Source organism: Phodopus roborovskii, unplaced genomic scaffold (assembly GCF_943737965.1).
Source record: "Phodopus roborovskii unplaced genomic scaffold, PHOROB, whole genome shotgun sequence".
Taxonomy (NCBI): Eukaryota; Metazoa; Chordata; class Mammalia; order Rodentia; family Cricetidae; genus Phodopus; species Phodopus roborovskii.
In genome coordinates this window covers 20414632-20429507 of record NW_026126571.1, presented here as the reverse complement: position 1 = coordinate 20429507, position 14876 = coordinate 20414632, and the positions used below count along the sequence as shown (strand labels likewise).

The following is a 14876-nucleotide window of genomic DNA, read 5'->3' as shown; positions in this document are numbered from 1 at the left end:
CTTCACCCAGTGAGAGGCGAACAGAGACTCACACAATAGGCATTTCAGTTTGTGAAATACAGCCATTGTGTCATCCCTACTGTACTCAGATGGGGACCACGGCCCTGACACCATCAGTGAGGATGTTGGGGGGAGACAGCTGATGAGTCAGGCAGACTTCAGGGGCAGAAGAGAAAAGGCTGGGAGGCAGGGCTGTTTGGAAAGAACTGTAAGAAGCTTGCATCTCTAAAGCAGTTAAAGCAGCAATGTCCTGATCTGGGACTTAGCACAGGGCTTGGTTTAGCCAGGGTCACACCTGCTATTTGACTTACCAGTGAATTCTAGAGAGGGTGCTGAGGGCAGAGACTCCACCCTCAAATGCTTCTCAGAACTGCCTGGCATTTCCCTGAGACTGCCAGACCTCTGGGGATGGTCAAGATGGAGGCCTGGCTTGAGGAGTGGGTTTAGGAAGGGCTGCATTCCAGAAGGAAGCCCTCTGCTAAGCCACACTCCCAAAGCCATGAACATTGCATTTCTCACTCAGGACAGACCGTGGCCTTAGAGATTCAGAGAAGGAAGCAGACTGATGTAAGGGATAGCATCTAGTCAGCCCAGTGGCCATGAAACTCTGCTCAGTTGTCCTGATGCCACAGTGATTTGTGTTTACCCGTTGTGAGAAATGACCTGCAGAGTTAAAATTCAGACTTCTACACACACACACACACATATACACACACACACACACACACACACACCCTTGTAAAGATCCAGCCTTACATGAACAAACATATGTCCATAGACATAGTTGCATACAGACACACAAACAGGACATTATCCAGGAAGTTGTTCATCTGCCTTCTCTCCACATCCAGAAGAGTTGCACAGACTTGTCCTAAGACTGAGACAAATCATGGGATGCTCAGCAACACAGCATCCCCAGGCAGCACAGAGGAGCTTTCAGAGATAAATACAGGTGCTTGCTTCAGAGGCACATACACTAAAATTAGAATCACATGGAGATGAGCATGGTCCTGGCACATGATAGCAAAAAGAAAAAAGGTCTTACCCACACCATTCTTCAATCTGAAGAGATATCTTAAACTGGGAATCACATGGAAAAACTAAAGAATATCAAACCCAGATGTTTCAATCCTCCAGCTGTGCAAAAGGAACAAAAGCATTTGGTATAATTTTAGAACTGAGAATCTTGTGCTGGGGAGCCTCGCTTATTGTTCTTAGCATCTCAGCAACATGACAGGTAGGTGGGAACCCTAATAGGAAGATGAAGGGTGGGCAGACAGAGTGGAAGGAACCCCGCATGGAAAGACAAACTACCTGTGAGGAAGCCATGTTTACGTGCTTGTGTATGTTCTATAAGTAAACCTTGGGTTCTGTGTGTTTGAAATAGAACCAGATGGGTATTGTTTTAGATTCATTCCCTATATTTTATGTGCATGAGTGTTTTGCCTTCATGTGGGCCTGGTGCCTGAGGTCAGAGGAAGGCTCAGATGCCCTGGAACAGAAGTTATGGGTAATTGGGAAGCACTACATGAGTGCTGGGAACTGAACTCCAGTCTTCTGCAAGAGCAACAGTGCTCTTAACCCTTGGGCCATCTCTCCAGCCCTGATTTTTTTTTTTTTTTATGAGATGCTCTCAGAAATCTTTTTGTTTTGTTTTGTTGTAAGTCTGTATAGTGAAGAGTGTTTCTAAGGACGTCTCATGATAGTGAGTGTGGTTCATGGGGCAAATATATAAAAGAAGTTGTCGCTCTGTATTTGTGACAAGGACAAAATGGAGACTGAGGTAACTATAGGGAGTTAAAGGGGGTAAGAGCAAGGCTGAAAAACAGGCCAAGACAATGCCAACGACAACTCTGGCACTAAGACCTTGTGCCAGTGACCTTGATAAAATGCCCGAGGAAATCAACTTAGAGGAGGATATGTTTGCTTTGGCTCCTGGTTTCTGTGGATTCCGTGAGTGGTCACTCTGCTTGTCTCCTAGCCTGTGGGGTAGCAGAGCATCAGGGCAGGGAGCATTTGATGATCGAGTACATATGCTCACATCATGGTGACCAGGAAGCAGAGAAAAAGAGGGAACTGGGCAGAGTCCTACTTCCTCCAACATCAGCACCAGCTGTGGACAAAGCCTCCAACACATGAGACTTTGGAGGTCATTTAAGATTCAGATTGTGGGCCAGCAAGATGGCTCAATGTGGGAAAGGACTTGTAGCCAAGCCTGAAGACCCGAGTCTGATCTGCTAGACTTCACTCCATATCACTTCTGCATGAACCACTGGTCAGAGCAATCTCCAGCTTTCAGGAAAGCTCATTCATGCTAATGGTCAGAGTGAATGATGCAGACCCAACCATCTCTCTGTCCCAGAAGAATAAGAAGTACACATGGGATGGAAAGTGGCACCCTGTCTTTGGGGGGTTGACTGCATCCTATAGAAACCATTTCAGTTCATATGTCTCTGCAGTCAGTTTAGGGAGTTAAATATCTATGAAAGCAGACAGGAGAGGTCAACAACAACTCAAGCCAGCAAACTTCATCTGTGTAGCCTGCCCTGTTCCTGGACAAGTTTCACACCCAAATGACACAGATATTCACTCACCGAGGAATAGACACTGAAATCTGACGTGCTCACTAGTGAAACTCACACTTCTCTTCACCTACATAAGCATCCCAAGTGGTCCTGTGAAAGCCCCATAGGACACAGTCTCCCACCATCCTATACACAGACAGCTACACCAAGGCACATCCAACTCAGCCTTCCACAAAACAGCAAGTCCTCATTGGGGTCTCTTGCCTTTTGGTGCTACATTAGAAGTATGAAGCAGAGCTGGGTGGTGGTGGCACATGCCTTTAATCTCAGTACTCAGGAGGCAAAGGCAGGTGGATTTCCGTGAATTGGAGGCCAGCCTGGTGTACAAAGCTACACAGAAAAACCCTGTCTCAAAAAAACAAAACAAAACAAAACAACAACAACAAAAAAAAAACAAGCAACAACAACAACAGAAAAAGAGTGAAGTAGAAACAGAGTTCAGAGAAGAAAACATTAGACATTTTGGTAACTGTGCCTTTAAAACCAAGAAGGACATGAGGAAAGTCTTTTATTTTTTTCTACCATAACACACTAAAGGCTATAGCTGTAGAGAGGGCTTGTTCTTCACTAGCCTAGCTTCTCTCTACAAATCCGTAGTCATTTAACATCTACCATTTAAACATATAAATAAATATACCATAACTAAGAACCATAACCCATGAATACAAACATGGTTCAATTTGACAAAGAAATAGAAAGGAAGGTATATAGCAATCTTCCCCGTAACTTGTTAAAAGAAATATTCAACAGAATTTAGCAATGCCTATGAGGTATTTTTAAAGTAGGATTATTATAATAAAGCTACACAAGTCTCAGTTCTGGCACCAGCATCCTGATGAGGATGTCTACCAGCATCCCCACTTAATCAGGCCCAATGGGGACACCACTGTCTCCATCACATTCAAGATAGAAGCCAACACAATCAGACAAGAAAATAATCAGACATAAGAAGAATCATTTACTTGGAGGCTATCATAGAATACTTGGAAATTCTAAAAGAATTCACTGCAAAAGCTGATACAACTGAAAAGGAATCTGGTGAAATAGCAAAATTTAAAGTTAACATAAGATAACTATCATGAAAGTCCAATAACACACTCTAGGAATACAGAGAGACATACATTGTCACGCGTGACTGGTGGGCATGCAAAATAGTAAACCACCTATGAGAAGAAGTATGATTATACTTACCAAAATTATATGTTTACTTACTTTGTGACCCAGAATCTCATTCCTAGTCAAGTATCCCAAATAAACAAAATGAACTTTTAAAGCATTCAAAATAGGAAGTGATGAGCAATCTTTAGCATGATAGACATACAAAAGGCAAGACAATGTAGCACATAAAAAGACTACTACTCATCTAGAACTGCTGGTAGCAGCAAAGAAGTAGAAAACACTCCCAGTATGATGGGAGATGTCATTCTGTAAATATGTTTCTCTTATTGGTTAATGAATAAAGCACTGTTGGCAAATAGGAAGGCAAGATAGGCAGGACTAGGAGACAAGGAGGATTCTGGGAGATGTAGGAGAAGAGAGTTTGAAATGTAGGATCAAGAGGAGTAAGAGGTCCAGACCCTCTCACCAGTAAAATAAGGCCACATGGAAACACTTAGATTGATAGAAATGGGTTAATATTTAAGACAGAGCTAGCCAATAAGAAATGCTAGTAACAGGCCAACAGCTTTATATCTAATACATCTTCTCTGTGTGTTATTTGGTGCTGATGTGGCTGTAGGTCCAGGCTGGTGGGAAAACTCTTGTAACACCCAGTATCTAGCAGCAATGTGGAGCTGATTAAACTAGTCAGTTGGCATAGTCATTGAATGCAACACTACACAATGGAGAACGCTGAGTGTATGTAGTGGATACTATATTTTCTCATCTCCGAGTCAAATGGTTTCAGTGAGAATGTCCCCACAGACTCAGATGTTTGGGAACTAGGTCCCTAGTCAGTGGCACTGTTTGGGTAAGTTTAGAAGGTATGGCCTCACTAGGGGAAATATGTTACTGAGGGTGGGTTTTGTCCCTTTGAGGTTTTAAAAGCCATGTGCAATTCCCAGTGTGCTCTTTGCTTCCTGCTTTCAGCTCAACACATGAGCTCTCAGATGCTGCAGCTGCCTGCTGCCTGCTGCCAGGCTTTCCCACTGTAATGGTGATGAACTCTTACCCTTCTGGAATCATATTCCCTTCCTTCTATAGTTGGTTTGATCATGGTGTTTTATCGCAGCAACAGAAAAATAATAAATACACCACAATATATATTTTGTTGAGGGGAAGAAAAAGCAAAGTAGAGAGAAGTAGACCAACTGTAGTGGTGTACACATACAACCCCAGTACTCAGGGCACGAGACAAGACAACTGTGAGTTCAAGGCCAGTGTGGCTATGCAGCAAGGCTCTGCCTTAAAAGGGGGGAGAAAAGAAAAGGAGAGAGAGACAGGCTATGCACAGTAAGCTACTGTTCCTCTAATAGGAAAGGAACGTGAATAAGCATGCCCTGTGTGTGACATTACACACATGACAACTTCCAGACTTTATGTTGAGTGACAGTTCCAGAGGAATAGATGTCCATAATGGCAGGGGATGCATGGCAGCAGATGACTAGAGCAGGAAGCTAGAGACCACACCTCAGTCTCACACGGGAAGTGAAGGAGTGAAGGAGAAGTGAAGCGAGGCTATAAACACTAAAATCCCGCCCCCAGTGACGCACTTCCTCCAGCAAGCTGCTCCTTGTAAAGGTTCCATAAATCCCAAAACAGCTGGTGACCAGCTGTTCATATATGAACCACTGGGGGACATTTCTCCTTAGACCACTGCAGAAGGGCTAAAGAAACCAAAACAAAAGAACAAAAGCACTTCCAAATGAGGTTACCTATGGAAGGGGAGAGAACCGAGTAGGGAGGCAAACTCCACTTCAAGGAATCTATCTTATTTTATCAATTTGTCTTTGGAATTACACATTTTCCTTAACCATAAAACAAGACCCACAGTGAAGGCAGGGGTCGCTGACATGACTGTCTGCGTAAGCAGGCTTCCAGGGCAGAAGTGGGTAGTCAGAGGCAAAGCCAGAAGACATTTGGAGGAGCAGAGGGGCTGCACCTTCTCGCTTACCTCAACTTTGCTCTCTGCTTCGTGATCAACGGCCGGGAAATACACAACCTCCTGCACTTCATCTCTAGGCCGGGCTGAGTTCTTCCCAAACACCACCAAACCATCCTTGGCTCGAGGCGGCAAAGCCACAAAACAGTAACTCGGAGGAGCGCCAGACATCCTGCAATGACAAGAGCAGTGAGGAATACGGCTGGACAGGGGACACTCCAACTGCCCATGCTTGACTCATATATCCGCAGCTAATGTGGGCTAACTCAGATCAGGATTCCGGCTAGCACTAATCCGGAATCGGAAGTAGAATTGCAAAGCTGCAGAAACCACAGGTGCTTCGTCCTTCATGGGGCAACACCATAGGCCATAATGGCAGCCAAAAAAGAGCAGTGATGTAGGAGAAAGGAAAAGAGGTTATTGTTTCCAGCATCACACATGCATGCACGCATGCATGCACACACACACACGCGTGCGCGCGCACACACACACACACACACACACACACACACACACACAGAGCAATCCGTTACAGAATAAATGATATACACTTGTCTTTTGGTATTCACAGGAGACTGATGTCAGGTCCCTGCAGAGATGCCCAGGTCTCTCATTTAAAATGGTGCAGTATTTGCTTACAATCTATGCACACTTCCTGAAAACTTTAAGTCATCTCTAGATTGTTTAGAATACCTAAAACAATGTAAGGGCTACATAAATAATTCAAATACTAGATTGCTTGGAGAATAATAAGACGAAGTAAACTGTGCATGTTTAGTTCAGATGCAATTCCCCCATGCTGTATTTCTGACCCTCAGGTGTCTGAACACACACACATATAGAATTGGCAAGGATGCAGAGAGCCAACTTTCCCTTGTATTTGTGCCTTGGACCAGAGATGCATGGTGGCCATCACTTAACAGATTTGGGCATTATGAGGAAAATGATTTGGAAATATGAAAGATATGACCACTCTTTTGAAATAACTTTTACTCTGCCTCAATGGCATAACATACAAGTACTTTGGGTTTTCCTCCACCTCTCTATTGGCTCCTGGGCTGGCTTGTTCTCATTTCTCCTGTGTGAGGGTAGGATGTAAACATGCACAGAGATTCTTTGCACCAACAACTTCGCCAGCCAAGCCCTGCGCAGTTTTCAACTTGAGTTTCCAATCCCTCTACCCAGCTACCTCTCTGATGTCAAAGGCTGACCTTTCTCAAACTGGGTCCCTTCTCCCAGATCTTGGGGCCAACTCCATCATGCATCCCACTAGAGCACCAGGCACTCAGAAGCCATCCTTACCATCTGCATCTGCTTTACCATCTCCTACAGCCCTCTAGGAATTTGCCATTCCCTTTCACCCAGCTCCCACAACCCTGCACCATCACCTCTAGCCAGGATCACATAGGAGTCCCTCAGGAATTTCTGAAAAACCTGTTTCCCACTTTAAAACATTCTCCACACTGCTGCCAAAGAAACTTTTTTTTTTTTTAAAGAATGCCTTCAATCATGTAATCTCTGCCTTAAATACTTTGAAAGCCGATGCCAGCGCTTAAAACAGAAGCCTGGTGAATAAGCTCTGATTGGCCTGTGTTCCCTGCCTCGGTTTCACCTCACCCTACTCACCCCTCCACCCTCTGTAGCTCACAGGCCTCTTTCCAGTTCTCCAACATCCCAGGGCTACTGTCCAGAACCACCTCCAACCCTGTTCATTCCATGGTCCCTATGCAGCGGAGTAATTCTCACAGCTTCCATCCAAGTTCAAACAGTATTCTAGCCCACGTGATCACGTTACACCTCTCATCAAAGGCTGCCCTTTACTTTTGAAGTAACAACCACAATCTGAACTACTCTGTAACCATCTCATTATCAACAATTGATAGTGTCTCCCTTCAAAGACCACACACAAAATGAAAGTGAGACCCAAGTCTCTTAACACATTGCTACAAACCCAGATCCCCAGATGTCTTGTGTGGAGTAGGTTTTCAATAAACAAGTGCCCCTTTCTTGTTTTCTAGCATTCTGCAAACTGACACCTGTCTACAAGTGTCTGCTTTGCCATCAAACCTCTGCACCTGGTCTGAGGGCCGTTCCCTTAGTCTTTTCACAGATCAGGATGTGATTCAAAGTTGCCTCCGGGAGAGTTCTAGAAAGAGCTTGGCCAGTTACTCAGCATTCATGAGCACTAATACATTCAGTGAATATATTTATTCATTTGCTTTTTTAAAAAGCCCCTAAGGGCAGGGCCCATGCCACCCAATACAGTGACCCCTTCTCCAAGTCCAGCATTAAAGACACTCGCTGTGCCCACTTTCAGACTGTGTCATCAGTTGCCTAACTAAACACCCCTCCACCCTCCATTCATGTGTTCAGATTCAACAGAAGTAAAGCCACAGCCTCTCAAAGGCTCTAAACAGCAGTTCTGAACCTGTGGGTCTCAACCCTTTGAGAGTCAACAGATATTTACATTACTATTCTATTCATAACAGTAACAAAATTACAGCTATGATGTAGCAGTAAAAATACTTTTATGGTTCAGAGCACTATAACATGAGGAATTGTATTTAGGGGTCACAGCGTTAGGCAGACTGGGAACCACTGTTCTAGACTGAGACTTGAAGCTTAACTCTGCCAGCTGCAGCTGTGTGACCATGACCAAGACACTCTACCTCTCTGAGCCTTGGTTCCTTTTCTGCAAAGGTTTTTCGTCTCACCTAACATGCTTATTACAAATATCAAGTTAAATGACCCATAAGACATACTTTGTAAATGTTAAAGGCTGTGTATGTCTAAGATACCATGGGGGTTGACTTTTAAAATAGGACAGCCCACCAAATTTCCCCCAAGGAAGCCAATCAAAACTGACTAGCTTCATTTACGCCGAGAGCAGCTATCAAGTCTCAGAGTCAGCAATGTTTAGAAGCTACCTTCCTAGTTCTATGCCCAGGCCATGCCAAGCCCAGGTCTTTCATTTATAAGAGGTATTTACAGAATACACAAAACCGAAGAGGTTTTCCCATAATTACCTACTCTGCTTGCTCAGCAAGTCAGCAGAGTCATTGGGTCAAGTGATCATGACGACACCAACAACAGAAGCTGAAGAAGGTAGGGATCAGGGAGGCTGGCTTTTTCATTGGGTTTTGTGGGTAACCAGGAATGCTAGAAGAATCAATCAACCAATCTCAGTCTCTCTCCCAAATCCGTGTGTGTGTGTGTGTGTGTGTGTGTGTGTGTGTGTGTGTTGCTATAAAAACAGCAAATTACCTCACAAACATCAGCTGAGAAAACTGTCAAAAATTTAATTTGCCTGTGTCCCATCTACTAGCCTTAGAGATGAGATGACTTAGCAAGACTCCTGGACAGCTGATGATGAAAATGTCATATGTCCTCACTCTAGCATGGTGACCACTAGCTTTATGCAGTTACTGGAGTACATTCAGTTTGGCTACAGAACTGAACTGTCAGCTTTAGAAAAAAATACTTAGAAATTTATATTTCAGCTGTCACATGTGACATCTAAGAACTCTACTAGGTTGATCGGCCATCCTGTTTCCAAAAGAAACCCAGAAATGAAGACTTCCACATCAATGTTTCTGCTAATCCCTAAGTACTTTGGAAACACTCCCATTTTGCCCATTGACTAAATATTCGGTGATCAGCCACCAAAACTGAATTATCACCAGTTGTAGGGCATGGTAGCAGACCTTTAATTCTAGCATTCTGAAGGAAAGAGGAAGTCTGTGAGTCGAAGGTGAGCGTGGTCTATATAACAAATTCCAGCCCAGATTACATAGTGAGACCCTAATCCAAAACAAAACAAACAACAACAAAACCCCCTAAAATTTGGAAAAAAGAATGGGATCCTTCTAGAGACTGGAGAAAACATCAGGAAGCAGTCACTATCTGGTTATAGTGGCTCTGTGGAATGCATTAGACATTCTGAATGGAAATTCTTTTAATTGTGATATGATTATCATGGAGCTAAGGCAGAATCCACCAGGAAGACGACCTCATTTTAACCTGCAATATTTTGTTTACTTCCTCTCCTTGGTATATAAGTGATTTTTGATGCCTTTGTTTCTCCCCCTCCCCCTTCAAATTCCTCCCATTTGTTTTAAGCAGGCATGACTTCCTAGCCCACAAAAGAATGCTTAGTGTGCAGGGAAAAGCCCACGAGGCCTCAACCTTACACAAAGAACTATAGCAACTGAGCAAAGCTTGGAGCAGGAGAGGTAGCCCTCCAGGGAAGAGCATACCAACTGGTTATCTAATGCCAAATGGTCAGCCCTAAACAGACACACAAGTAACATTATAGGGACTCATCAGTTTATATTTAGGAATATATATGTAAATACAAATACACATATGAATGCAATAAGAATTAGTGAAGACAGGTCATATATTTGAAGGAGAGCAGAAAAGACTATATGGGAGATATTGGGGGTGGGGTAAGGGAGAGATGCTGTCATTACAATCTTTAAAAGAAAAAAGCTCTCTCGCTCTCTCTCTCTCTCTCTCTCTGTGTGTGTGTGTGTGTGTGTGTGTGTGTGTGTGTGTGATGTGTAGGAGGAGACTCAATGGTGGTAAGAGTGGCATCTCTGTGCCACCAAACCAGCACTTCCCAGAACCTATGCTGTTGAATTCTGTGGGTGTAAAATGGAATACGTGCATCTCACGTAGGTCATAGGCAAGGTCGTAGGCAAGGTCGTAGGCAGTTCAAAGATGGGCTGTATATCTCTGCACAGACACATATGTGTAGACACTGGATTGGCACAGCATTCCACATTACTGTAGGTCTCAAGGAAAAAAGCCTTAAAAGCAGCTGGCTGAGGGGTAGGCCTACTGATTATGGCTGCTTTGTGGCAAAAGCTAATTAGGATCCTTGCCAGGTTGGCAATTCAGTGCTAATTAATGAAACACTCCAATTTAACTCCCATCAATGGTGATGCTAACAGGCATCTCCCAAGTCCACATCAGGAATGTTTTAAAGTGCATTTGTGCTCTCTAGGTTCTCTAAGTAGATTCTATAATTAGTTATTTAATGGCTATGCACTGGAGGAGAGGGGACATGGAAATAAGATAGGCAGCTGGGATAAGTACCCCATTCAGAAACACACAAATGCCTTGTGGCAGGTAGAGAAAGGAAGTCTGATTATTTCTTAGCTGTCACAGTGTGAAAAAATATCCCGTATGTTTTCTCCCACTCCCAGACCCCAGTCAGTTATCAGTGAGAGCCAGCAGCTTTGCTTCCAATTAGCTTTTTCTGAGCAGCTGGAAGTTTCTTTCTTGGACATTAGTACTAGCTAGCCAGTTGTGGCTAATGAGTGCTTGAATATGTTTAGTGAAACTAAGGAACTATATTTTTAAATTAATTTGATGCTAGGTGGTGGTGGCACATGCCTTTAATACCATCATTTGGGAGACAGAAGCAGGCAGATCTCTGAGTTAGGGGCCAGCCGGGTCTACAGAGAGTTCCAGGACAGCCAGGGTCGTTACACAGAGAAACCCTGTCTAGAAAAAAAAAAAAAAAAGAAAGAAAGAAAGAAAGAAAAGAAAAAATTTACACCCGCAAGATGGAAAAAGTCCTGGATAGTAGTTACCCAAGACTGGATGAACTTAATGTTGCCAATCTACACAATTAGAAATGACATCAATACCTTGTGTGTATATTTTACAATTAAGTTTTTAAAGTTAAATATCTGCATGTGGTGCTTTTCCATCCCCAGGACAGCTTCGTATCTGTTGCCATTGCTAAGCAGAGAGTCCCTGGGCACAGCCCTTAACCCCCCCAGGGGACCTCCTCTGGATTCATGACTTCCTCTTAGGGATAAGACCCATTCAGTAGGGCTGCCTCTCCATACTCACCCTGTGCCTGGTGGCAGGAGGCTGGCCTGCAGTCTGTGTGACTGGGCTTGTACTCCTGTAACTAGGAAACCACTGCAGAATGTCTAGACAAGGAGGGAGGAAGCTGCATGGGAGAAAGGGGCTTTGTCCTCAAGTTCAGGGAGGAATTATGGAAAACGTGAATGCCCTAAGCCTGGCCAGGGGCTCTTTGTATGGCTGCCAAACTGCCCTGGCCTTTTATCTCCATCAAGCTAGAGTAACCCTCATCAGTCACCTCAGAGAATAGTAAGAAAGCCTTGAGTTACTGGAGAGGAAGAAAATGACTGTCTATATGAGCTATGCTTTGTTAGCTGTCATGCAAATAACTGTGCAAACTGCCTTTCCTTACACAGGAATGAAAGCCAGTGGTTATCGGATTTCCCTACTCCCCACCTTCCGAGGAACTCAGAATTCAAAGTCTGTGAAATAGCACTTTTCAGAGAAGCAAACAAATGATTTTATTGATGAACAAATTCATCTTTACAATTATGGACACTCCTGCTGAACTAAAAATGAGAAAAGTGATACTCATTTATAAACCGAGTCTTCTGTTACAGCTTTGCTGTTTGAAATAAGAAGGATTAATGAAGTGTTTGTGAAGGAGTTACCTAAAAATTGGGCTGTGAGTTACCTCAGACTCAGCCAGTTCTGCCTAAGAGAAGACAGGTTTTACATGTACCTTTGGAGTCCAGCAGGCTAGAGCATTAGAACTTCACTAGTAGCCATGGCTTTGATGGAGGGACTACCAAAAAAAGACCTCAGAGGGCAACTAAGTGTGCAGCCAGCTCTCCTACACTAACAGAAAAAGCAAAACAAAACAACTCTAATCGACTTACAATAGAGGAGCTATGCTCATGGTTTCCCAGTTTGGGAGGCCCTAGTTCATGGTCTACAGATCCCCCTGCTTCTGAGCCCTGCTTGGGCTTACAGCGAGCAGTGCTGCTCACTTCCTGGTTGGATATGAAGAAGAGAGAAGAGGCTGGGCCTGCTGTTGCATGGAGGACACCCCCATCCTGCCCAGTGACCCATGACTTCCCAGTAACCCCACCCATACAATTCCATCATCTCTTGGCAGTACCACAGGCTGGGAACCAGGCCTTCATTTAACACGGGGTACTGGAGTAAACACACCAGACACTAACGACTCAGTGCATCAGCATCAGCAGGTTATAGGCAGTTTGTCCCTTCTCTAGGAGATAATGAGGGCTCATGACTTTTTGTGAGAGCTAGAGGGTACTTGCCAGGGCTTAAAGAGGGCCTGTGAGAACATCTATCTCTGACAGTTAACTGCTGGGTCTTGGACCCACATGCTTGGACCCCAAGAGGGCAATGTCTGGTTTGAGCTGAAGTGTTGCCCTTTAGAATCCTGAATTTGCAGTTAACATTTTAAGACAGACATTCAGTTGTTTGGCTTCTTCCAACAACTCAAAGGTCTGGCAAAACCTATTTACATCCTGAATGGCTCCAAGACTGGACTGGGTGGGAGAGACAGGCTGGGGTTCTCCAAACTCTTCCTGCATTCCTCTATCCCCAATCCAGGTCAGCTGGATGTGGTTTGTGCAACTGTATTCTTTTCTAAGGTCTGCCTAACCCTGAGGCCACATGTGTACCAGGGCGTGAGACAGACATGCTGTAGAGACACATAGAGCTTGTTTCCTATGCTGACTCCACCGATGAATTCTAAAACAGTGTCATTTAGAAGATAAACCCTATACACAGCACAGCACACAGGTTTATAAGAGAGGTCATAGAATGTACCTAGCACTGTGGATGCTTACAGTGGACATTCATTCAATGCTTACTTCTTGTCTCTCACTATTCACTGGTGATGTACAGATCCCATGGCACCTTTCTCACCAGTGGTTGGCACCTAGATCATCAGATATACTCCTATTCCAAAATGCAACTTAAGCATAGTGACGATCTACTGACAAGAAATAAAAGCGCATCATGGGATGCTGTGAGCAAAATCAGCATTCTAGAAACAAATCTGTGGAACAAAGTTGGCTTCTTCAACAGCAACAATAATCAAAAAAAATTTTTTTAAAGATGCAAAATACCCAAAACAAACAAACAAAAACCCTACAAATGGAGGGACAAAATTCCTTAAGATACACACCCAGCAATTACAATGACTAGCACTTACTTGGATCCCAATTTAAATAAATCATACAAAGATCTTCTAAGGTAATTGGGCTAACACGAACAATGAATAGATATTTGATGATATCAAGGGATGATTGCTAATGTCCTATATAGCATCACAATACTGTGATGACCTCCATTTAGAAACAAATGATCTTGAAAAGCCCATATCTTATATAGATATATTGGCCAATACCAGTAGCTGCAGTTACTAAGAAGGTTGATCTGAATAACTCATTTGGGCCCAGGAATTTGAGATCATACTGGATAATATAAGACTCCAAGAAAGAAGAGAGAGAGAAAAAAATCCTCATATAAAAAGCACATGTCTTAGAGAAACACATACTATGCAAAATGCTGTAGAGGGAATAATTCAGAATGCAGAGAGAGTGCTCAGAGGAAACTAGAATGGCTGAAATAAAAGCTGAGCTAGGTGATGGGCAGGAATATGAGGTCTGTTCTCCTGCCCTCTTTCCATTTATGGATGCTAGAATTGTCCCATAATAAGCAACCTTTCAAAAGTAAGGCCAGTGGTGCATGCCTATAATCCCAGCACTCAGGAGGCTGAGACAGGAAGACCACAGGTTGGCAGTTACATAGTGAGATCCTGTCTCCAAAGTCCAAAATATAAAAACATAAAAGCAAAGCACATGTGTAGAATTCTTACAAGGTTAGAGGCTAGCACTGGGCTGACCCACTGGAAGGGATGCTTGCCTGCAGTGTCTGCTTACAACTTGGGTGGTGTCTCGGATACCTTCTTGAAGAAGGGATCTTGTGACAGGAAGGCCAGGGAAGGGACTTTCATTTGGTTTGGAATGGTCACGCTTTATGAGAGAGTAGAGATCCAAGTCCTTCTACTTTTCCTATACCCCACTCTGTGTGTGTGTGTGTGTGTGTGTGTGTGTGTGTGTGTGTGTGTGTGTGTGTGTTACTGGGGATGGAAGTCAGAGCACACATTCTAAGTTAGTGTCCTACCTCTGAAGCTGCATTCCCAGCCTCTTTCCCTCACTCAAGTCTTAAACATCTGCCTCTGCTCACTAGATAGTGAGTCCATGAGGGCAACAACCCACATCAACTCCTTTCCTACTATGCACAGAGAGCAAGATGCAGGAAATCAGAAAGGTCTGGATGGATGGACACCTGTCCTGGGAGATTCTGACCCA

At 43.8% G+C, this 14876-nt stretch overlaps 1 protein-coding gene across 2 annotated transcripts in view; it reads right to left on the bottom strand.

The window, feature by feature from the left end:
• The window catches only part of Scrn1 (secernin 1), a 55155-nt gene that overhangs the window by 30771 nt on the left and 9508 nt on the right, over positions 1-14876 (bottom strand). For both annotated transcript variants that reach the window (XM_051202951.1, XM_051202950.1), the window contains exon 2: positions 5698-5857. In XM_051202951.1, coding sequence (XP_051058908.1) covers positions 5698-5856 — 159 coding nt within the window. In that variant the 5' untranslated portion in view covers position 5857. The remainder of the gene's footprint in view (positions 1-5697; positions 5858-14876) is intronic.